Source organism: Orcinus orca, chromosome 2 (genome assembly GCF_937001465.1).
Source record: "Orcinus orca chromosome 2, mOrcOrc1.1, whole genome shotgun sequence".
Classification (NCBI taxonomy): domain Eukaryota; kingdom Metazoa; phylum Chordata; class Mammalia; order Artiodactyla; family Delphinidae; genus Orcinus; species Orcinus orca.
In genome coordinates, this window is record NC_064560.1 from 187,659,137 (window position 1) to 187,681,855 (window position 22,719).

Consider the following 22,719-nt stretch of genomic DNA (forward strand, 5'->3'; position numbering starts at 1 on the left):
TTCACTAGATACAGCAAATTCCTGGAATTTCAAGTTTTTACTCCCTCAGAGCAACACTGTTCAGTGAAATTTAATCTCATGGATTTTATTTTTAAAGAGGCAAATAACTCTAGGGTAAAAAAAAAAGATAATTCTAAGAGACATAAATCCAGCATCCTTGCAATTGGAAGAAAATATCTTGTTTGTATCAAACCATGATACAAACGGCATGCTTGATTTCCGCTTGGAAAATGTCCTTGATGGTTTCCACGGGACAATGACACAGTGAGAGCACCGTGGAATCACCACACAAGAGGGAGGGTGGGACACATGTGAGAATTTCTGTTGCAGTTTTAAGAGGAGTCTTCTTTTCTGAGAAACTCATTATTCACTTAATTATTCATTCTGTTTATTTACTGTAGAGTTATTACACATAAATATGGTGCAAATCCCTGGAATCCTCAAACACCAGATGCCAGTTTCCCTCTGCAGTCCCAAAAGACATAGCCAAGCCATCACTGTGAGAATTAAAACAACAACAACTAAAACCCAATTAAAATTGTGCCAGCATGTTCATTTCCAAAATAAAAACCCTGGGAATGAATAAGCTTTTAGTCACTCCCCTGACTGCTTCTGCAAAAGAACAAACACAAAAAACTTTAAACTAAAACTGGCATATAATTAGTATTTAAATCACAGTTACAATGAACCTCGTATCTGCACAGAAAGGGCATTGGCTAAGTCAACGTCGTATTATTTCTCCCATTTTCAAAAATCACGTGATTGAAGAAAACGGCATTTTGCTTTTCAGAATTTCTATGTGTCTGGCCAAAGCCCAACGATGGTGGAGGAAGAAGCCAAGATGGCGACATAAAGTTTGGGGTCTTGGAATCCACAGGTTACACAACCTCTTCCTCCTCATGATGTGAGGGGGCCTCACACCCAGGTGCGTCTCACCCACCTGAGTATAAGACTGGGCACAGGAGGGGATGAACACGCAGCCCATGTTCTTGGAACAAAGGCCAACAGAGCACAGAGGAGGCCTGTCTCCTTCAAGAAATTGTTGGGAGTGCAGAGAGAACCACACGACTGAGGGCAGTGCAGGGCTGACCGCTGGGCTGGAGGACGTGTGTGGGTGTGGGGAAGAAGGAGAGGTCGGGTGTGTGTGTGTGTACGTGTTTACAAGTCACCAATCCTCAGGTGATACTGGCTCCACGAAGAACCAGGTGGACTTTCTGATGAGCGTGTGACTGTGGTCACCTCCATTGGAGAGTCGCAGAGTGATAGGAGATCTGTCTGGCCTGCTACGCCCATACCAAATCACAGTCTGCCTAGGGGGTCACTGTGAGACCCGAGGTAACCTTGGAGGTGCAGGCAAATGAGTGCGTTAGTGGAAATACGTGAAGCTCTTCTGGATAGGCCAGAGGCCTGCAGTGCCTCCCCTAACCCGGAGCTCAGACCTGAAAGGCCAGGGGTCTCCATTCTCAGCGTTGTGGTTATAAGGGCGGGCTCAGAAGACAGGCTGTGCAGGTTCAAATCCCAGGTCTGCCACTGACCTTCACTCCTCTGTGCTTATTCCCCATCTTGACAATAAGGATGATGCCTCTGTCTTAGAGTTGCCACAAGAATTATCTGTGATAGTGCATGTGAAGTGCTGACAGCAGTGTCAGCCAATGGCAGGCACATACTAAACACTGGTTTCTACCATCAATGCTGGTAAATTCCAGTCGTGTGGCAATTTATCACAGGGCTGAGCTTTGTGGTAACACTGTTGTTTTCTACTTTGTATTTCCAAGGCAGCTGATAAACTGTTTGTTTCACTCCTGAGCAACAAGAATGTTGCTATTCCTGGCACCTCAGATTAAAATAAATTCATTGCCTCCTGTCTCACAATGCCCATGACCATTTTTGTTACCTGTTGCAAATATTTTCTAGTCACGTAGCCTAATCTGGGGTCTTTTTGCTGAGAAGGCAAAAACATTTTCTAATCTTCTTGGCAACCACAGTGTAAAGTATCAGGTCCATAAAAACACAAAAGGTCTTCATTACTAATATATGGAATAGGAACTCTGTATAATATTTCATTATTGCTTTCTTATTAACATAACATTAATAATCTGTAGCTGCTTTAACAATTCCTGGGCATGAAAGCCTGGTATATTAAGTTATGGCTAAGATTAGATATATTAAAGTTACCTCCATGATATCATGAAAGAAACATGATAGAGCTGAGAAAATCAATTTAAATTAAAATAAAATCATTCTGTCTTATGCTTCAGTTTTCAAGGCAGCTGCTCTTAGATCAGCTCTGATGTGACCTCACTATCTGAGGTCTGAAGTTAAGTGGGTGCACCCAGGCCTTTCCTTCCGGGTGTTTCAAGTCGAGTTGCTCAGTGTCTTCACTTGGGTGGGGCAGCGGTGCAAGGGGAGATGAGGAAGCAGGGGCAGAGGGAGTGGAAGGTTAAGTGTGTGGCTTATGAGTTTACAGTCACACCACTAGTCAAGTTAGGTACCAGGGACGGTAAGATGGCAGCATGTTCATAAGACATAAAAACATCGAACTGGAAGATCGCTTAGAGATAGCTAATCAATCATTTCCCAAAGTATAATCCATGGAACATTAGTTCTTTAAGACGGCTCTCTCTATATCCTCACATGCACATAAACACACACACACACACACACACACACACACACACACACACACACATACACATACACAAACACAGAATTACATGGTCCATCAAATAAGTCTGAGAATCTCTGCAATGTACCCATTCCTTGGAGTGCCATAACGGACTTCCACATTTTAAAGTTTCTGTGAACTCCTACAGTAAGAAAACACCCATTTGTCATCTTTGACCAAGTATTTCCCCAGCTTCCCTGGCCACGGCACCCTTTGTTCATATAACACTTATTTACGTCTAACAGGCAATGAGCAATCTTATCTAAGTCAACCTCCTCCTTGAAATTGATGAGGAAGAGGAAACTGAGGCCCAAGGAAAGCGTTTGACTTGCCAAGGAGCATAATTCAAACACTGAGTGGAGAGGGGAATTCACATCTTCGGATTCTTAGCTCTGCCTCTCAGAGAAACTTCCCTCTCATTCATCAACGTATGCAAACCTGTCATGCACAGGCACGGTGCCAGACACTAAAGACACAAAGATAAAAAATGGTCCTGGGGGCTTCCCTGGTGCCGCAGTGGTTGAGAATCTGCCTGCCAATGCAGGGGACACGGGTTCAAGCCCTGGTCTGGGAGGATCCCACATGCCGCACAGCAACTAGGCCCGTGAGCCACAACTACTGAGCCTGTGCGTCTGGAGCCTCTTCTCCGCAACAAGAGAGGCCACGATAGTGAGAGGCCCGCGCACCGCGATGAAGAGTGGCCCCCACTTGCCACAACTAGAGAAAGCCCTCGCACAGAAACGAAGACCCAACACAGCAAAAATAAATAAATTAATTAATAAACTCCTACCCCCAACATCTTCTTAAAAAAAAAAAAGGTCCTGGCTTCAGGAGGCTCATAGTCCAAAGCTGGAGGCGGAACTGGAAGTGTACCGACCACACTACAATGTGAGGAGAGCTCAGAAGTGACTGCTGTGGGAGTGGGTCCAGAAGAAAGTATGACTCATCTCCTAAGGGGTTAGGAGTTAGTTGTCACACAGGACGTGAGGTTGGCATGGGGCCTTGAAGGGTGAGCAGGAGTTTGCCTCAGAATGTTTTTATCTCCCTTAATCCCTTTCTAAGGAGTCCCCATAGTAGCTCCCTTGTGTGGGATGATGTTCGCATAAATCACCACAGGATTCTGTCACCTGACTGGACCAGGATCAGGGCCCCAGGGCAGCCAACAGGAGTGTCTAGGGAGTGCTGTCCAACAGAACTCTGTGCAATGATGGAAATGTTCTCTTTGGCGTGGTTCAACATGGCGGCCACCAATCATAGGTAGTTGTCGAACACTTGAAATATGGCTACTGGATATGGCTATCCAGTGAGGAACTGAATTTTTTTTTTTTTTTTTTGCAGTACGCGGGCCTCTCACTGTTGTGGCCTCTCCTGTTGCGGAGCACAGGCTCCGGATGCGCAGGCCCAGCGGCCATGGCTCACGGGCCCAGCTGCTCTGAGGCATATGGGATCTTCCCGGACCAGGGCACGAACCTGTGTCCCCTGCATCGGCAGGCGGACTCTCAACCACTGCGCCACCAGGGAAGCCCTGAATTTTTAACTTTATTTAATTTTGATTAGTTAAAATTAAATTTAAGTAGTCACATGTGCTGGTGACTTTAGACAGCACAGCTTTAGACTGATTAACAGATTCACTTTGTGATTCCAATTTAAAATACAAGTTGGGGGACTTCCCTGGTGGGTCCAGTGGTTAAGAATCTGCCTTCCAATGCAGGGGACACGGGTTCGAGCCCTGGTCAGGGAACTAAGATACCACATGCTGCGGGGCAACTAAGCCCACATGCCACAACTAGAGAGCCTGAGCACCGCAAATACTGAGCCCGCGCACTCCAGAGCCTGCACGCCACAACTGGAGAGAAGCCTGTGTGCCTCAACAAAGACCCCGCACACCGCAACGAAAGATCCCACATGCAGCAACTAAGACCCAACACAGCCAAAATTAATAAATAAATATATTTTTTTAAAATACAAGTTGGTTTAGACTTACGATTTTGAGTTGAAATTCGAGTTTACAAATACTATTGAAACATTCAAGAGACTTAAGACATCAGATTATAGAGTCTACTTAATTATACTTAAAATTTATTTAAATACATGGGAAGATGTATTTGTTCACTGGAGAACTGAAGGGCTTAAAAGAGAATTGATTCAAGGATTTGAAAACATTAAAAATAAGTCCTCTGACCAGTGGAATTAGCTAGAAATCAATAACGAAAACTAGAAATGCCACATCCTTTGAAAATTTAACAACGCATTTCTGTACAGCCCATGTGTCAAAGAAGAAAGTACAACAGAAATTAGAAAATATTTTGAACAAAATATTAATGAAGACAAGACATACCAAAACTTGTGAGATGCAGCTCAAGCAGGGCTTAGATGACACTTACAGTCTTAAATGTAAGTATTAGAAAAGAAAAAAGGCTGAAAATCAGTACAGTATTTGTCTTTCTCTGTAAGATTTATTTCACTTAGCATAGTGCCCTCAAGATCCATCTATATCGTCACAAGTGGCAGCTTTTCTTCTTTTTTTATGGCTGAATAATATTCCATTGTATGGGTACAGATACAGATATATTTCATATTTTCTTTATCCACTCATCCATCGATGGACACTTGGGTTGTTTCCAAGTTTGGCTATATTAACATATTTACAGGCCTTCTGAGACTGGCCACAGGGAGAATCTAGGAACCATACCTGTGGGTTTTCTCAGTGCTGTAGGAATTATGAAGTTGAAAAGACATTCAAAGGGCTTTCATTTCGATAGGTCCAAGGCCAAGGGATTTCCTCCTTTGAAATGTATATTGCAAGCAGTATTATAGGAAAGCTAGGCACTTTTGTTTGTTTGTTTTTTTTTTGAGGTTCTCCAAATGCAATTCAAAAGCAGATATATGAGGTCTCTTCTTTGTCAGAAACCAACCCGTATAACAGGTTGTGAGCGTACTTCCCTATGGCAAAAGCCTGACCCCACTGGGACACTGTTGAGAGTTCAGAGTCCTATAAAGTTGCCATTAAGTGGTGGTTTTCCAGTTTTTGCTAATGTATCCTATAACATTATTTTGAAAGGCTATATATAACCCTTTTATATATTTTTAATTGACATCTAGACTTGTATTATACATTTAAAGTGGCAAGGGATATAATTTCCATCATACAGTAATACCTGAAAATTTTAAAATAAACTTTTATTTTAGAACAGTTTTAGGGGCTTCCCTGGTGGCGCAGTGGTTGAGAGTCCGCCTGCCGATGCAGGGGACACGGGTTCGTGCCCGGTCCGGGAAGATCCCACATGCCGCGGAGCGGCTGGGCCCGTGAGCCATGGCCGCTGAGCCTGCGCGTCCGGAGCCTGTGCTCTGCAACGGGAGAGGCCACAACAGTGAGAGGCCCAAGTACCACAAAAAAACCCACCAAAACCCAAAATAGAACAGTTTTAGATTTACAAAAAAAATCGTGAAGATAGTACAGATTTCCCCTACACCTCACACCCAGTTTCACCTATTATTAACATTTTACATTAGTATCATATATTTGTTATAATTAATGAAACAATTTTGACATTACTATTAACCAAAGCACATGCTTTATTCAGTTGTCCAGGGTTTTTATCTAACGTATTTTTCCTTTTCCAGGATCCCATCCCAGCTATCACATTACATTTAGCTGTCATGTCTCCTTAGGCTCCTCTTGGCTGTGACATTTCTCAGGCATTCCTTGTTTTTGACCTTGACAGTTTTGAGAAGTGCTGGTCAGGTATTTTGTAGAATGTCTCTGAATTAGGATTTGTCTGCTGTTTTTCTCATGATGGGACTGAGGTTGTGGGGTTTGAGGAGGAAAGCCAGAGAGGTTAAGGGTCATTTTCATCACATACATAAGGGTACCTAGTATCAACAAGATTTATCACTGTTGATATTGACCTTGATCACCTGGCTCAAGTAGTGTTTGTCAGGTTTCACCACTGTTACTCTATGTCTCCCTTCCATACAGTACTCGTTGGAAGAAGGTCACTCTATGCAGTCCACACTTAAGGAATGGAGAGTTATGCTACACCTCTTTGAAGGCAGAGTACCTACGTAAATCATTTGGAATTCTTCTGCAAAGGAGATGTGTCTCAACTCTGCCATTTATTTATTCAATCATTTATTTGAATCAGTGTGGACTCATGGATATTTATTTTATACTTTGAGTTATAATCCAATACCACTTTATTTTGTTACTCAAACTGTTCCAGCTTTGGCCACTTGGAGCTCTTTCTATTGGTTCTTGTGTCCCTTTGATACACCCCTACCAATGTAAGTTGTTTTTTTTTAAATTTTGTTTTGTTTTGCTTTTTGAGCACTTCCTCACTTTCTGGCTCATCTTGCATATTTTACCACACTAAAAAAAAAAAAAAATTCCCTGTGCTTTACCTATTCAACCCTCCTCCACCACAAAAAACCCTTGATAATCACTGGTCTTTTAGTCATCACTATAGTTTTGCCTTTTCCAGAACGTCATATTGGTACCATACAGAATGTAGCCTTTTCACACTGGCTTCTTTCACTTAGAAATATGCATTTAAGATTCACCCATGTGTTTTTGTGGGTCAACAGCTCATTTCTTTTAATCACTGGATAATAATTCCATTGTATGGTTGTATCACATTTTGTTTATACAGTCATCTCCTGAAGGACATCTTGGCTGCTTCCAGCTTTGGGTGATGATGAATAAAGCTGCTATTAATAATCTTGGGCAAATTTTTTTGTGGAGAGAAGTTTTCAAATCAGTTGGGTAAATATGTAGGTTCATGACTGCTGGATCGTTTGGTAAGACTATGCTTAGCTTTGTAAGAAACTGTCAAACTGTCTTCGGAAGTGGCTGTGCCACTTTGCATTCCCACCAGCAGTGAGTGAGTAGAAATTACTGAACTGAAAGTTAAGCTGAGGGAGGAAGAGAGGGGGAGGAGGAGAACAGAGAATGAGAGACGTCAGGTCACATCGGCGGCATAACATACGTGTAACTGGATTCTGAGAGGACATTCTCTTCAAGGATGTCAGAAAAGAAGTGTTTGAAGAGATAATGGCCAAGAGGTTTTCATATTTGATAAAATACATGAAGTATGTTGGAATTTTGGTTTCTATTTGTAGTTGGGGGGGGTGGTGGAATCTGTTGACACAAGGACATCAGTTAAAAAGCAGGTCAGATAGAACCCTGGATGGCTCAGTGTATGTAATTCTATCTATGGCTGTGATAGGAATAGCAGAAACAAAGGCAGGGAGGGTGGGAGGGAGGGAGGAAAGGAAGGAAGAAAGTAACGAAGGAAGGAGGGAGGAAGGGAGGGTAGGGAAAAAGGGGGAGAAAAGAAAGACAATGGGCTTCCCTGGTGGCGCAGTGGTTGAGAGTCCGCCTGCCAATGCAGGGGACGCGGGTTCATGCCCTGTTCTGGGAAAATCCCACATGCCGCGGAGCAGCTGGGCCCGTGAGCCATGGCCGCTGAGCCTGCGCGTCCGGAGCCTGTGCTCGGCAATGGGAGAGGCCACAACAGTGAGAGGCCCGCGTACCGCAAAAAAAAAAAAAAAAAAAAAGACAATGAATAAACCTCATCCCACAAGCAGTCCAATATAAGTAGCAGTAGAGAATGCTTGGTAGAGAAGTTGACTCAGCACTATTTCTGCCATGTTTAACCTTAGAAACATCATTTAAAGTCAAGGTTGGCTTCCTTCTTTAAAACAAAGAAGATGACCAAACCTGGCTTCTACTTTACAGTGACTATTATTATAATACTTGCGATGTACTTCCAGACCCTTGGTCAATTTTTTTGTAAAAATTTAGTATTATTGAAATTGTTCTTCCTAATGAATATACTACAGCAAACCTAACTGCTTTGTTCTCCTTTGAAGTTTTTTCCCCCGCCAAGGATCAGTAAATCATAAAATAAGGAGTATATTTGGATTTCAGTTTATGTTTTCATATAAATTAATCTGCATTTTCTGTGAAGTTAGAGTGATGCTCTTTTTGATTCACACTTCTGAGCATTTTACCGATTTAGCAATCTAAGAGAAATTTAGATTGAACACTCCATATTTTATTATGTTAAATTGTTTTCAGCCACTTTTGAATCCACGTGGCCAAGCCAATTTAAATTTGTTTTGTAAGAAAGATCACTCTGTGAGCTGCTATCCTTAATGCCATTACATTTCCATTTGTGTGGGTTTTAACTGTCTAATTCCGCAGTTCTAAACAGATTTCTCAAAAGTTACAAGAAAAAGGAAAGCAACCGTTTTTATTAACCCTAAATTACAATTCTGTAAGTGAAGCGTGAACCCCAAGTACCGTGACTGTTGAAAACTACGGTTTAGAATTTACACACATAAGTGAGTGTTGCCCAATGAGGATGCACATCTATTTCAAAAATGCTTCCATTGTTCAGAGCATTTCTAGAAATCCTCTTTGAAAACCACCTTTAGAGCTGGCAGCACATTTTAAAAGATATTGTCTCTGGTGGCAAATCTTTGTCTCTTGAAAGTGGATTTGATTAATAACCCAATGTAATTTGGATTAAGCTTGGTGATGTGTAAGATGGGAATTAGTATTTAATACCTACCATGTGATAGAAGCTTGACCTGGGATGGCCAATGAATCTGGATAAACTCATTCTGGATCAAAAACAAAGTGAGACCAAAGAATACGGACCAGTGTCATAGATGATCTTCCCACTGGAGGTGATGTAGCAGAATAGCAGTTATTTATGCTTAATCAGGCTGGCAGGTTTGGCTCTCCACCCTGACACTCCACCCATCGCCACCACCTGGCCCGAGCCGCGTTACTTAGACTCTCTGAGGTGGTTTCCTCATTTATAAGAGAGGATGCTAATGTCTGTCTCATCAATTTTCAAGAATAAAATAAAATAATACAAAATACCCAGCAAAATTAGCCCCCCCTTTCCCCCCCGAAGGTGACAATGGGGAAGGAAAAATATTCATTAGGACACTGATATACCTAAAATAGATAACTAATGAGAACCTACTGTATAGCACAGGGAACTCTACTCAATCCTCTGTGGTGACCTAAATGGGAAGGAAATCCAGAAAAGAGGGGATATATGTATACGTATAAAAAAAGCTGATTCACTTTGCTGTACAGCAGAAACTAACACAACATTGTAAAGCAACTACACTCCAATAAAAATTAAAAAACAAATTCACTAGGATGAAGGTGGCCCAGTGTTTTTTTAAATGGAATTTTATCTTATGGTGTACTTTCCTATTACCTCATCAGATATGAATTCCAAGGTTATTTGTTAATTTTCTATTTGGGGCAAAGATCTAGTTGTTATTTTGGTGTTTTTAGGCTAAGGGACTTGGATGTGTGTGTGTGAGTTGCCTGGTTGTGGGATGGTATGGTAGAGGTAGTTGTGAAAGATGAAGCTGAACAGACAAGTGGAGACAAGACTGTAGAGGGCTTTGAATGGCACGTTAAGGGTTAGACATGACCCAAATGAAAAGATGGCTATTAAAGCTTCTGAGCAGAGAAGAAAAAAAAAACAAAAACAATTCTATTTGTGCTTTGAGAAGATAACTGACATGCTGGACTAAATTTCATGACAGTGGGGTCTAGTTCTTAACTTGTCACCACACCCTTTACTCATCTTTATAGCAATGAATAGAAGAACATATGCCCCAATGGACGGATGGGAGTGGGAATAAGAACATGGGCCGAGAGATCATGATGCATGGAAGGAAATGTCATGAAAGTTTTTGCAGATGCAGACTCAAAGGATGCAGTGACTGACTGGATGTCACAGTGAAGGAAGATGGGGGAGATTTGAAAGAAACTCCTAGGTGTCTGGTTCAGATGAGAGCTTGGGGTGGGGGATGGGATGGATGCCATTAACAGAAATAGAAAACACAGAATGAGAAGCCAGTTTTGGAAATCAGAGAAAACAATGAGTCTGATTTTAGTTCAGTGAGCTTGGGTTGAGGTGAAAACGTCCAACCGGCAAATGAAAACACAGGTCTGGGTGCAGCAGAGATCAAGACGAAAGATGAAGTTTGGTTGGTGGAGTCACACCCGTAATGATAGCTGAAGTCTTGGGAGAGAATGAAATCATCCTTGGAGAATGTGTTGATCAAGAAGAGTGGCCAAGGACTCCCCTGGTGGCGCAGTGGTTAAGAATCTGCCTGCCAATGTAGGGGGCACGGGTTCAAGCCCTGGTCCAGGAAGATCCCACATGCTGCGGAGCAACTAAGCCCATGTGCCACAACTACTGAAACTTGCGCACCTAGAGCCCGTGCTCTGCAACAAGAGAAGCCACCGCAACGAGAAGCCTGCACATCGCAATGAAGAGTAGCCCTCGCTCGCCGCTCCTAGAGAAAGCCCACACGCAGCAACGAAGACCCAACTCAACCAAAAATAAATAAATAAATTTATTTAAAAAAAAAAAAAAGAGTGGCCAATTAGAGTACCCTGGAGAATACTAACACTTACAAGATAGTTGAAGATACAGGAAAAGAGAGTAGAATGGGAAGAATGGGCACAGAAATACCAAGAGAGAGCAGTGCTGTGGAGGCTAAAGAGGGAAGGACCCAAGAGAAAGGACCAGTGTGATGGGGTCCGAGAGGGGCTCGTGCGTTTGGCCACTGGAAATCACTGGTGATCTCTGAGAGACAGCTGTTGCCACAGGGGAAGACTGGAGCTGGTCATAGTGAGAGATCCGCTGGAGGCAGAGGTATCAGCGAGAGAGATCTGGCGACAGCTTCCTCTTCCATCTTGGCTGCTGCTTCTTCTTCGTCTATTTAGAAGACTCTTTTCTCTGCTGCCCCAGTAAATGTTGATGTTACCTAGTATCTGTCCTTGGCTCTATGCTTGTAACAGTTAGGGTTCTCTTGGTTTCAGATAACAGAAAGCAACTCCAGCTGGCTTGAGCAGAAAGATTTATTGGAAGGATACAGAGTTACCTCATAGGACCCAAAGGGTTATGACTGGGCCTTGTGTATAAGCTTTAATCAGAAATCCAGTACCATGGGTTTCTCTAGTTCCTTTCTTGTTCCCCTCTTTGTGTCTGTTTCATTTTCTGCTCTCACTGCAAACCAGCTGCCTTGGTTTTCCAGGCCACATGGTGGCAAACACGTCTGCCCCTCGCCCCTGAGTCATAACCACTCATTCGGCCGGAGGAGCGCTGTTCCGCCTCCCTCACTCTCACTCCTGAGGTCTTCCACAGGGAGAGACCGAGCTGATCAGCTTGCATAAATGCCCATCCTTGGGCCATGCAACTGAAGGGAGACCAACAGGGTCACACTGCAGACAGCATCATGTGGCTTGGGGACGAGGGTGGGGCAGGGGCCTGGAAGTGAGAAGCTGGGGCAAAGCTTACAAGACAAGGATTTGGACGGAGTGTAGAGGGAGTGGTAAGGAGGGAAGGTGACATGAGCAGCTTCTCACGGCCCCTTCTTTTGGTCTGTGCTCTGCCCTGAGAGCCTGGGCCCTCCTAAGCATCAAATCCTCGAGGTGCTCTCCCTCCTAGAGAAGGTCCAGGTCATACTGCTTTCTTCTAAAAAAAGAACAGGGGATGGCCACCCAGCTCTTATCAACTTCCCCTCCTGTGACCAGCCCTCAGCACACCTGGCTGAGTGCCTAGGGACCAAGCCTATACCCTCAAGATGAATCAGAGTTGACTGATCCAGGGGCCAACTGAAGCCTCTTTCTAGGGTCTTTGCACTTGCACAGATGACGGGCCAATTCCTTTTTAGAATGGTGTGAGGCTGCAGTGACCAGGGGACAGGGGCAGAGTCCGGAGGTGCTTGTGTTACTCGTTCTCATTTTCCTGGAAACCCAGCTGCACCACTACCCTTCCTATGTTGGATTATATAAGCTAGCCCAGTATTTTCTAGTAAATTCCTTTTCTGTCTAAGCTAGTCTGGGTAGGTTTCTGTCACTGAGACCTCACTGAGACCGAAGAGAGCCTGGACTAATCCTGGATCAAGGCAGTTGCCCAATAGCTCTTCCCACACTGGCCTCCTGCCTGCCACTCAACGGGAGGACGTGACCTCTCCCTCTCTCTTGTCATGATTACAGGAAGAAATAAGGTCCAAATAGTGATTGCAATACAAGGTTTTGGTATTCTGGCAATTACTGAAATATAAGCATTTTGTTGGTAGATTACTCTAATTTTTATATTTTAAAAATCTAAAAGCAGTACCACTTATGTACTGAGATGAGGACCAATGACTCAACTATTCAATTTATGATGAAAATACTTGCTGAATAAAACTCTACCCAAAGTCGGAAAGGGCTTTTCATCAGCCAGAACAATTTGTCCTAAAACGCACGTGATGCTCAATGATACCACGGATCCACTTTGTTCTTGAAATAACATTTCACGTGTACTTCTTAATGATTTTCAAAGTTTTCTTCATTTTAGATAGTGTTCAGTATGCTAATTTTGGAATAAGACTTTATTTTTTAACAACCTTTTAATTTTGGAATAGTTTTAGGTTTATAGAAAGATTGTGAAGATAGAATAGAGAGTTCCCATGTACTCACTCACTTTCCCCTATGATGAATATTTTCTATGAGTATGGTACATTTGTCACAATTAATGAACCAATATTGATATAGCATTATGAACTAAAGTGCATACCTTACTAGTGTTTCCCTAACGTCCTTTCTTCTATTCCAGGATCCCCTCCAGAACACCAAATCACATTTAGCTGTTATGTCTCTGTAGGCTCCTCTGATTTATGACAGTTTATTAAGTTTATCTGCTAATACTTTGTGTCAGAAGGATGCTTATTTAATGTTTCTCTTTGACAAATGTACATATTTCCTTTGACCTTTAATACTTTTAAAATTTGAATTATATTAGATGTTTTCACAGTGTTGTTAATGTTTAGCATTCTGAACATTTACAGATAAAATATTAGTACCGATATGAGTATTTATTTAAAATAAGTGCTGAATGTCCAGGGTCACAGTTTTTGTTCTAGGACAGCAGTCCCCGGATCCCAGGTATGGATGGGCAGAAAACAGAGGACGGGAACACAGATGGCTAAGGCTCTCATGGCAGGGCAGAGCCGCCCAGAACCAGGGAGGGTACAGCACAGGGCAGCCGGGCAGCCCAGGGCTTGTTGTTCTGCTGCAGGAACCGCAGGCCCAGGCCATTCTAATGGGTTCTGCAGGTAAGTCTTTTGCCTCCGATATCCTTACTGCACCCTGTCCTTCCTCTGTATGCAGCTGGAGAAGACTTATACTAATGTCAGCTCAATCTGGTTTTTCCATCTTGCACAACCAGCGCCCTAGGGCCATTTTTGCGATGATGATTTTTGATGACTACTAAGGATACATTGTCTTAGAGAAGTCTTAACTTTGTTTTCCAAAAGCCTTGCTCGTTGCTTGGAACACAGTCAACACTCAGTTGCATGTACATGCTATTATTTGTTCAACCAAAGCTGAATGCAGGAAGGAAACTGGTACCACTGGCAGTTCCTGACACTAGGAACTGCTGAGGATCAGGGAGGCTGTGGGTAGGGTGGCAAGGACCAGTAACTGAGTGGAGCATCCTGGCTGGCAGCATTGGTCGGGGGGGAGTCGGGGCTTGAGAGTAAAGAGGAGGGGGGTTGGGGGCCATCCCAGTGGCAGTGCAAGCAACTGTGAGCATCTGAGAACCATGATGAAGAGTTTAACGGAAGGTATGCAGCATGACATCATTGGTAGAGTGGGATTCGACATCTAAATATATCACAATCTATTTCGGTCTCCCCACAGGTTGCCCAAAGCAGCACACAATTGTTAGGCTTACTTTTGTCCGTAGTTCATGGCATATTCGAAGTCTTTAAAGCTGACATGACCATCTGAGTCTTGATCTACTTCCCTGGAAAATGAAACAGAAAGTTATTCACAGGTTAGTTTCGTCTCACCTTATGCATCAAGAGCACATCAGAACCTTCATTTCTTTTCATGTCTACGTGAGAGGCACGTATTTTATCTACTTGAATGCTGAGGTTGATGTTTATCTTTTTTTTTTTCCTTGATAATACCTAAGGTGTGAAGGAAAGGAAAAGTTATTTATTAAAACCTACAGAAATAATATATTCAATAAATTTAAAGGAATGTCATCAAGTGCACAGGTTATATGAAAAAAGGCAGGAGTGATGATTTTTCTAGTCATCCTGCAAATTCTTTCTGTGATATGTCAATAAATATACATGCATTTGTCAACCAAAAACGCAATGCAGGAGGCTGCAAAGAAGAAAAGAGTTTATTTAGGGTCTGAAGAATTGCAGTTTGGGAGATACAAATTCGGATAACCCCGAAAGAGTGTTCAAAGGAAGAGACGAAAAGCCACGGGGTTGTTAAAAGCTGCTTGGTGAAATTTGTGACTGACTCTGACTCAAGTTAGAAAAGATTTGCCCTTGAGGAGTCACACGTTGTTTTAAGGTAAGGGTCCAGTAAATATTTTGCGTTTCTGGAAGGTGTTCTGGATGACGTCACCAGGACAAAAGATTTTGATGTGCAGAAGTCACACTTCCTTAATGGTCTCCTGGCTCCATTTTAGAGAACTCTCTTAGCAACACCAACTCCATTTTGATTTTCCTTTCACACATTACACAACAGAAGTGTGGAATAAAGAGTTAAGAGATAAGAAAAACATTTGGGGAGTAAATAATAACGATGGGAACAGTGACTGACACCCTGCCTCGCACTGTCTTTATATCACCTGTCTCATCAAATCTGTGCACAGATGCCAGGACGGGTCCATTTTACAGACATGGAGCCTAAAGGGGTTCAGTGGTTTCTGAAGGATCATGTTGCTGGTAAGTAACCAGATTTGAAATTCAAATCATGATTGTTAAATTCCCAAACCAGGGCTCTATACTCTATTCCACATGTCTCCCTATGTAAATAGGATGGTCCAGAGAGAAGCGGTTGTGTTGCAATTCCCATGCAGCTAACTCAAGCTCCGGAAGTTTTCACTGGCTTCATTCATGGCCTCGGAAGCTTGGTTAATTCCTCACAAACACCTGATAAGCTTTTCTGACTCCTATGGAGAGAGGTGAAGATGTGAGCCTCTGGCTGGTCAGCGGAGGGTGTGGGCGGCCTCAGCTGGGTTGTCCGTGTGTGTCGCTACAGACACTGAGACAGGGACATTGCTCCTTGAACAGGGAGCAGAGGAATGGCACCCATTCCACCTGGTTAAGATAACACATGGCAGAAGGACAAAATCATGGCATAAGCAATACATTCAACTGCTACCAGTGAAAGCAGTGTTTAGGAGTGTGTTTGAAAGCTAACTGATGAGTTGTGGTCCCAATTCCTCTTTGGGGGGCACTCTAAAACAATGCATTACGTGCCTTATTTGCCTTATTGGGTTGGTGCAAATTATAGTTTGTTGAAACGGCAAATGGTATTAACCATGACATAGGGCTTTTTAAAGCAAGGACTGGCCCGAGTAACAAAGCCACTAATCACTGTAATAGTTTTAAAGCAGGCTTTTAAAATATTGAATTCTAAAATAAACTTTCTGAATATTTCATGCCAAAGTCTCTGAAGTCTATAATGGTACTGGATAGAGTGATAATAATTTTTCATTCTTTTGAAGTAGAGAAAATCCCTACTTCTCTGCCCCAGGGCAAAACCATGTTGCAGTATGTTAGTATAAAATGATTGCAGACTGTAGGGGCCATTATTCTTGTTACTTCTTTTGGTAAAATATACATGACGATTTCATGCTATACAGGACCAAAAGCAGAATGTCGGATCTCTTCTAAGGGATTAGAAATAATCAGTATCACATGTTACTGATTACAGAGTATAAATCATCCCTCCTATTAAATTAGATAATTGAAGATTCTTAATATTGCCTACGTATTTTTTCTCAAAGAATTGGATTAGATAAATGGCCTTTTTTCTTCCCACTCTGAACTGATATGATTGAACTATAAATCTCATAGGGTGAGTAAGTGGATAACCTAGAAAAGTAATATTTAGAATAAACTGTTTCTGATATATATATACGTGTGTGTGTGTGTGTGTTCATTCACTTATTGAGATGCTGAATGCTTGTAGAAAAGGAAATCCTTTTGCCTGATTTTCTCAGTAAATAAGTTTATTGTAATTCCATTAACTTATTTTTCTTGCTGCCTTTGCCAAAGCTTCCCATCATAAAATGGGCACAGTATAACCAAGAGGTATTAAAATGGAAAAGTTTATTCATAAGGCTTGGAGTGGCGTTTTTATAATGAATGGAGGAACATCATGTTTATATTTAGAATGAGACATGGTAAAATACTGTCTTCAACTTTTCTTCCTCATCACATATATATATGGTCGTCTCAAGGAGAATGAAAAGGAAATTCACATTTCAGAGCTATAATTTTAAAAGCTAAAATACTGTTTTTCATTGCAGACGGTATTATTCCCAAGAAGGAAAGTTTCACAGCACCCACACTCAAGTCACCATGTGATGGACGAGCAGATGTGGCAGGTGGGTAGAATTAGTGGTATGCTGAGGAGATGAAGAAAACGTCATTAGGTAAAACGTTTCATTGTTTCTGTTTACAGTGTTTAACCCTAAAAGGAGTATACTCTCCTTATGAAACTAGAGTGTGCTGTCTTGGTGTCACCAACATACATTCAGCACTGAAATATTCCACCACCGTCACTCCAACTAGAAATAAACTCTGGGAAGGCAAGAACTTTCTCTTGTTTGCTGCTGTGTCCCCACCTCTTAGCCCATAGCGGGTAATGAATGTTTGCAGAGTGAATGAATTTGTGGAGTAAATGAATCTGGGGAAACAGTGGACAACACTTTGGAATATCTACTGCCTCCCAGGAGGTTTGGGGGGATTAAAGAAAGTATATCATCACTGTTTTTGTAGAGTCTGAAATACTAGCCAGAGAAATAATAACACACCGAAGAAGGCACCTAGGAGCCATCACTCAGGGACCAATAAGGAACGGTCAATTGTGGTCTCCATGCCCCACCACATTTTGTAAATACAGACCAGGTAGAGAGAGACCAAGTAAGACATGGACTCTGAAAGATGAGGTTGCTCAGTAGAGCAATGGATGGAAGGAACCCCTTGAGTGTCAGGCTGAACAATTTAGAGATAAAGAGCTGGAAACTGGAAACCAAGGCAGAGCACTGGACACATCTGCGTCTAACCTGCCCTGTAGCTGAAGTCCAAGCACTTGAAGCCACTTAACTAACTTCTCTTTTACTGGACATGTGGCTATAGACATAGATATAGATACATGCATATATACACACATACATACAGGCTTATATTTCACAACTGTCTTTTTAAAGGAATGAACAAAGTTTATACAGATGGATGAGAGGAAAATAAATTGCTATGAACAACAATAACTGCTTTCTAGACATGTAAATCCTGTTAAATTAAAGGCTTTTTGGTTTGCTTGGTTTTGAGATGCAAAGGGAGAGCTGGAATTGATGTGGGGAGTACAGACTCAAGAGAGCTGAACTGCTCTGTGTAACTTAGTATGAACAATATAGGACCATCTGGGAGGAAGGAGATGATGAGCAAGATAAGACAGGATGCAGGGAGAAGGGCTACTGAGGGGTAGGGAGGAGGCTGGGATGCTATACGATGGGAATTGGCCCAAGAAAAAGGCCCCAGTGATCAAAGGGTCCTTTAATTAACTGCTACGTTTACTGTGTGCACCGAAGTTGTTCGTGTTGCATGTTATAACCTCTCCTTTATCTTCACCAAGGGCTTGACAGGCACACAGTCTAAGGGGGGATGGTGTGTTTGGGGAGTGTGTGCTGAGTTCGGCACTGGAGATGAGTTCTGTCTGAGCAGGTGCAGTAGGGAGCAACAAAAGGGGGGTATGGTAAGATGACCATCAACTGAATTAACTCAGAGAGACGAGAACTCAGAGCCACAGGCCTTCCAGAAATTTGCAAAAACCTAGGAAGTGCTTTAAAATTCCATAGGATATTTAATGGGAGTCCCAGGCAATACTATCTGGACTTCGAAGGGCAGAAGACCCAGGGTGACAATGGGATACATTGAGAATTTCAGGCAGGACTAGACTCTGTCCATTCAGCTGAATCCCAATAGTTTTCATATCTGTTAAAATACAAACATTTTTTGACTCATCAGATAAGTGGTTATAATTACTTTTATCACCATGAGCTTTAGCATTTGTCTCTTTACATCCTGATTTGTTAAGCAAGATTCTGCTCTTTCCTTTTTTTTTTTTTTAAACATCGTTATTGGAGTATAACTGCTTTAAAATGGTTAGTTTCTGCTTTATAACAAAGTGAATCAGTTATACATATACATATGTCCCCATATCTCTTCCCTCTTGCGTCTCCCTCCCTCCCACCCTCCCTATTTCACCCCTCTAGGTGGTCACAAAGCACCGAGCTGATCTTCCTGTGCTATGAGGCTGCTTCCCACTAGCTATCTGCCTTACGTTTGGTAGTGTATATATGTCCATGCCACTCTCTCACTTTGTCACAGCTTACCCTTCCCCCTCCCTATATCCTCAAGTCCATTCTCGAGTAGGTCTGTGTCTTTATTCCTGTCTTGTCCCTAGGTTCTTCATGACCATTTTTTTTCTTTTTAGATTCCATATATATGTGTTAGCATACGGTATTTGTTTTTCTCTTTCTGACTTACTTCACTCTGTATGACAGAATCTAGGTCCATCCACCTCACTATAAATAACTCAATTTCATTTCTTTTTATGGCTGAGTAAAATTCCATTGTATACATGTGCCATCCCTTCTTTACCCATTCATCTGTTGATGGACACTTAGGTTGCTTCCATGTCCTGGCTACTGGAAATAGAGCTTCAATGAACATTTTGGTACATGACTCTTTTTGAATTATGGTTTTCTCAGGGTATATGCCCAGTAGTGGGATTGTGGGGTCGTATGGTAGTTCTAATTTTAATTTTTTAAGGAACCTCCGTACTGTTCTCCATAGTGGCTGTATCAATTTACATTCCCACCAACTGTGCAAGAGGGTTCCCTTTTCTCCACACCGTCTCCAGCATTTATTGTTTGTAGATTTTTTGATCATGGCCATTCTGACCGGTGTGAGATGATATCGCATTGTAGTTTTGATTTGCATTTCTCTAATGATTAATGATGTTGAGCATTCTTTCATGTGTTTGTTGGCAATCTGTACATCTTCTTTGGAGAAATGTCTATTTAGGTCTTCTGCCTATTTTTGGATTGGGTTGTTTTTTTGATATTGAGCTGCATGAGCTGCTTGTAAATTTTGGAGATTAATCCTTTGTCAGTTGCTTCATTTGCAAATATTTTCTCCCATTCTGAGAGTTGTCTTTTCGTCTTGTTTATGGTTTCCTTTGCTGTGCAAAAGCTTTGAAGTTTCATTAGGTCCCATTTGTTTATTTTTGTTTTTATTTCCATTTCCCTAGGAGGTGGGTCAAAAAGGATCTTGCTGTGATTTATGTCATAGAGTGTTCTGCCTATGTTTTCCTCTAAGAGTTTGATAGTGTCTGGCCTTACATTTAGGTCTTTAATCCATTTTGAGTTTATTTTTGTGTATGGTGTTGGGAGTGTTCTAATTTCATTCTTTTACGTGTACCTGTCCAGTTTTCCCAGCACCACTTATTGAAGAGGCTGTCTTTTCTCTACTGTATATTCTTGCCTCCTTTATCAAAGATCACAAGCACTGAAATTGAAACTGTGATTAAAAATCTTCCAACAAACAAGAGCCCAGGACCAGATGGCTTCACAGGCGAATTCTATCAAACATTTAGAGAAGGACTAACACCTATCCTTCTCAAACTTTTCCAAAATATAACAGAGGGAGGAACACTCCCAAACTCATTCTACAAGGCCACGGTCACCCTGATACCAAAATCAGACAAAGATGTCACAAAGAAAGAAAACTACACGCCAATATCACCGATGAACACAGATGCAAAAATCCTCAACAAAATACTAGCAAACAGAATCCAACAGAACATTAAAAGGATCATACACTATGATCAAGTGGGGTTTATCCCAGGAATGCAAGGATTCTTCAATATACACAAATCAATCAATGTGATACATCACATTAACAAACTGAAGGAGAAAAACCATATGATCATCTCAATAGATGCAGAGAAAGCTTTCGACAAAATTCAACACCAATTTTTGATAAAAACCCTCCAGAAAGTAGGCATAGAGGGAACTTTCCTCAACATCATAAAGGCCATATATGACAAACCCACAGCCAACATCGTCCTCAATGGTGAAGAACTGAAACAATTTCCACTAAGATCAGGAACAAAACAAGGTTGCCCACTCTCACCACTCTTATTCAACATAGTTTTGGAAGTTTTAGCCACAGCAATCAGAGAAGCAAAGGAAATAAAAGGAATCCAAATCGGAAAAGAAGTAAAGCTGTCACTGTTTGCAGATGACATGATTCTATACATAGAGAATCCTAAAGATGCCACCAGAAAACTACTAGAGCTTATCAACGAATTTGGTAAAGTAGCAGGATAGAAAATTAATGCACAGAAATCTCTTGCATTACTATAAACTAATGATGAAAAATCTGAAAGTGAAATTAAGAACACTCCCATTTACCATTGCAACAAGAAGAATAAAATATCTAGGAATAAACCTAAGGAGACAAAAGACCTGTATGCAGAAAATTATAAGACACTGATGAAAGAAATTAAAGATGATACAAATAGATGGAGAGATATACCATGTTCTTGGATTGGAAGAATCAACATTGTGAAAATGACTATACTACCCAAAGCAATCTACAGATTCAATGCAATCCGTATCAAACTACCACTGGCATTTTTCACAGTACTAGGACAAAAAAATTCACAGTTTGTATGGAAACACACAAGACTCTGAAAAGCCAAAGCAATCTTGAGAACGAAAAACGGAGCTGGAGGAATCAGGCTCCCTGACTTCAGACTACACTACAAAGCTACAGTAATCAAGACAATATGGTACTGGCACAAAAACAGAAATATAGATCAATGGAACAGGATAGAAAGCCCAGAGATACTCTTTCCTTTTGTGATGCAGTGTGGACTTAGCCCAGACTAGATATGTTCCTGTGAACTAGAGGCTAAGTGGCCCCCACCTTGAAGGAGCCAGGGTTTCACGCTGTGAATTTTTTTATTAAGCTCAGCACCAGTGCTGCTCTAATATTACATTCTAAAGAAAAACATAGGTTGTTTTTAAATTTTAAAAATACATAAATAGCAAATGTTTCTCACAAGTAGTAAATTTACATCATACCAATTTCTTATAATGTTTTGAAAATAATTTTTGTTGTAAATAATTCAAGATGGGCTTCCCTGGTGTCACAGTCGCTAAGAATCCTCCTGCCAATGCAGGGGACACGGGTTCAAGCCCTGGTCTGGGAAGATCCCACGTGCTGCAGAGTAACTAAGCCTGTGCACCACAACTACTGAGCCTGCACTGTGGACCCCGTGAGCCACAACTACTGAAGCCTGAGTGCCTAGAGCCCGTGCTCTGCAACAAGAGAAGCCACCACAAGGAGTAGCCCGTGCACCGCAACAAAGAGTAGCTCCCACTCACTGCACACTAGAGAAAGCCCGTGTGCAGCAACGAAGACCCAAAGCAGCCAAACATAAATAAATAAAATTTTTAAAAATAAAATAATCATTCAAGAGTGCCCCATGGCCAGGTCTCCAAAGCCAGATTTCAAATTGGAGTGCGTGCTTTTGCTCAAGTTACTTTTTTAAAAAAAAAGAAGAAGGAAGGAAGGGAAGGAAAGAAAGAAACGAAGAGAAAGGAATTGAAACAATGGAATATTCTCTATTAAAATGATGTAAAGACTATAGAAGTGACATTTTTAAGTAGAAACAAGAATACAAACTATATATAACTGCAATCTTATAAACACGTATATTCATTTGGGCAGAAGTTGAAGATTATAGGCTAAACACAAACTTGTCTTATGGTTTATTTTGGCTTAAAATAGTCTTTAATATTCATCTCTTTTTCAATTGAAGGAAGGAATTTTTTTTCTTTTTGGTCTGAATTTTCTAAACAAGTGACCTTATTTATGTATAAATCCTCAACAGCTAGAGCAGGATTTCTGTG

At 41.6% G+C, this 22,719-nt stretch overlaps 1 protein-coding gene across 8 annotated transcripts in view; it reads right to left on the minus strand.

Annotated features, from left to right (window-relative positions):
- EFCAB11 (EF-hand calcium binding domain 11) overlaps window positions 1–22,719 on the minus strand; it is a 585,886-nt gene that overhangs the window by 425,934 nt on the left and 137,233 nt on the right. For 3 of the 8 annotated variants that reach the window (XR_004480551.2, XM_033418543.2, XM_033418555.2), the window contains exon 7: window positions 14,434–14,505. The exons of 1 other annotated variant lie outside the window; for it this stretch is intronic. Coding sequence is in view for 6 of the 7 variants with exons in the window: in XM_033418543.2 (XP_033274434.1) it covers window positions 14,434–14,505 (72 nt within the window). In the remaining variant the exon portion in view is untranslated. 4 more of the 8 variants (XM_049705648.1, XM_049705644.1, XM_033418549.2 and 1 more) reach the window with 3 other exon arrangements.